This window comes from Carlito syrichta, unplaced genomic scaffold, assembly GCF_000164805.1.
Source record: "Carlito syrichta isolate Samal-C Ts95f unplaced genomic scaffold, Tarsius_syrichta-2.0.1 Scaffold302076, whole genome shotgun sequence".
In the NCBI taxonomy this organism is placed as follows: domain Eukaryota; kingdom Metazoa; phylum Chordata; class Mammalia; order Primates; family Tarsiidae; genus Carlito; species Carlito syrichta.
In genome coordinates, this window is record NW_007246172.1 from 379671 (window position 1) to 381333 (window position 1663).

At 35.7% G+C, this 1663-nt stretch overlaps 1 protein-coding gene across 1 annotated transcript; it reads left to right on the top strand.

Annotated features, from left to right (window-relative positions):
- Positions 1–341: 341 nt before the first annotated feature.
- LOC103258335 (zinc finger protein 823-like) lies at positions 342–1227 on the top strand. The gene is made up of 3 exons (XM_021711337.1): positions 342–795; positions 949–1098; positions 1133–1227. Exons 1-3 carry the CDS (start codon positions 342–344, stop codon positions 1225–1227), a joined length of 699 nt encoding a protein of 232 aa, XP_021567012.1.
- The last annotated feature ends 436 nt before the right edge of the window (positions 1228–1663 follow it).

Sequence of the window (1663 nt, forward strand, 5' to 3'; positions counted from 1 at the left end):
ATTTAACATAGTATTTTAACTTTATTTCATTTTTAAAGATATTATAGAAATTTCCTACTATCTACTGAAAGTTTTTTCCCTCATATTTTAAAGGTATTACTTATATTTAAGGACTGATAATTTCTGATGTTTGATTACCTTGAACATATATGCACACATATATACACAAATATCTACATACATATATGTATTATATATCAGTTAGTTTATTTATATATGGTTATAGTTGCACACACCACATACATAAATATTATGCATTATATATAAAATGTATGTATAACCATATACATATATAACTACAATTGTTTTTTAAACTCTTTGACAATTCCTGTGCTTGGGCTATGGGCTCTGAGCTGAGATGCCCCTGGGAGGTCTGTGGCAGCCTCTGTCGCACTGGAACCTGCACCGTCAGCGGGAGTCATAGGAAAGACCCCGGGACACCACGGAACCCAGAAATGAAAAAACAATGGGAACACCAGAACAGTGAAGATAATCTCAAAAAACCCAAGGGAAATCTAAGAAGTCATGTGATAAAGAGATTCTGTGAAAGTAAAGAGGATCATCAAGGTGGAGAAACCTTCAATCAGATTCCAAATGGTATTGTGAACAAGAAAACTTCTCGTGTAAGACCACATGAAAGAATTGTAAGTAGAGAAGTCAGCATGGTTCATTCATCCCTTAATAGGTACAATGGAGATGATGACACTAGACACAAGCCATATCAGTATAAGGAATATGAAGAAAAATCTAATATACATAACAGATGTGAGAAAGCCTTCAGTTATCACCACTCCTGCTGAACACATGAAAGGGCCCACATAATAGATAAATGCTATGACTGGAAATAATTTGGAAAATCTTTCTTTCTCTTGGAAACCATTGAAGTCACATGGTAGTACGCCATGGAGATGGACCTTATAAATTATAAATGTAAGTTGTGTAGGAAAGCCTTTGATTGTCCTAGTTCACGTCAAAGACATGAAAGAATGTATGCTAGAGAGAAACCTTATGATTGTAAAGAATGTGGAAAAACCTTCAGTTGTTTTAAAAGCCTTGTAGGACACATGGTAGGGCACTGTGGGGATGCACCTTATAAATGCAGGATTTATGGAAAAGTCTTTGATTGCCCCAGTGTGCTTCAAAGACATGAAAGAACTGACATTGGAGAAAAGCCATAAGAATGTAAGAATTGTTGTCAAGCCTCCTGTACGTGTAGTTACTGTCTAGCTCATGAAAGCACTCACATAGGGGAGAAACCCTATGATTTTAAAGGATATAGAGAAAGCTTCATTTGTCTGCAAGCCCTTAGAGAATACATGATAATGCACACTGGACTGGGACCTTATAAATGTAAGTTTTATGGGAAAACTTTTGACGTTCTTGGGTATGTGAGTTATACATGAATGAACTACACTGGAGATAAATCGTATGATTGTAAACAATGTGATAAAGCCTTCACTTGTGGGACTTAACTTAAAATACATAAAAGAATTCACACTGGAGAGAGACCCTATAAGTGTAAACAATGTGGGAAAACATTCAGGCTTTTCAATTACATTAGATTACTTGAAAGGACTCACGCTGGAGAAAAACCCTATGAATGTAAACAATGTGGAAAAGCACTTTCTCACTTGAGAAGATTTCAAAGACACATGATAACACA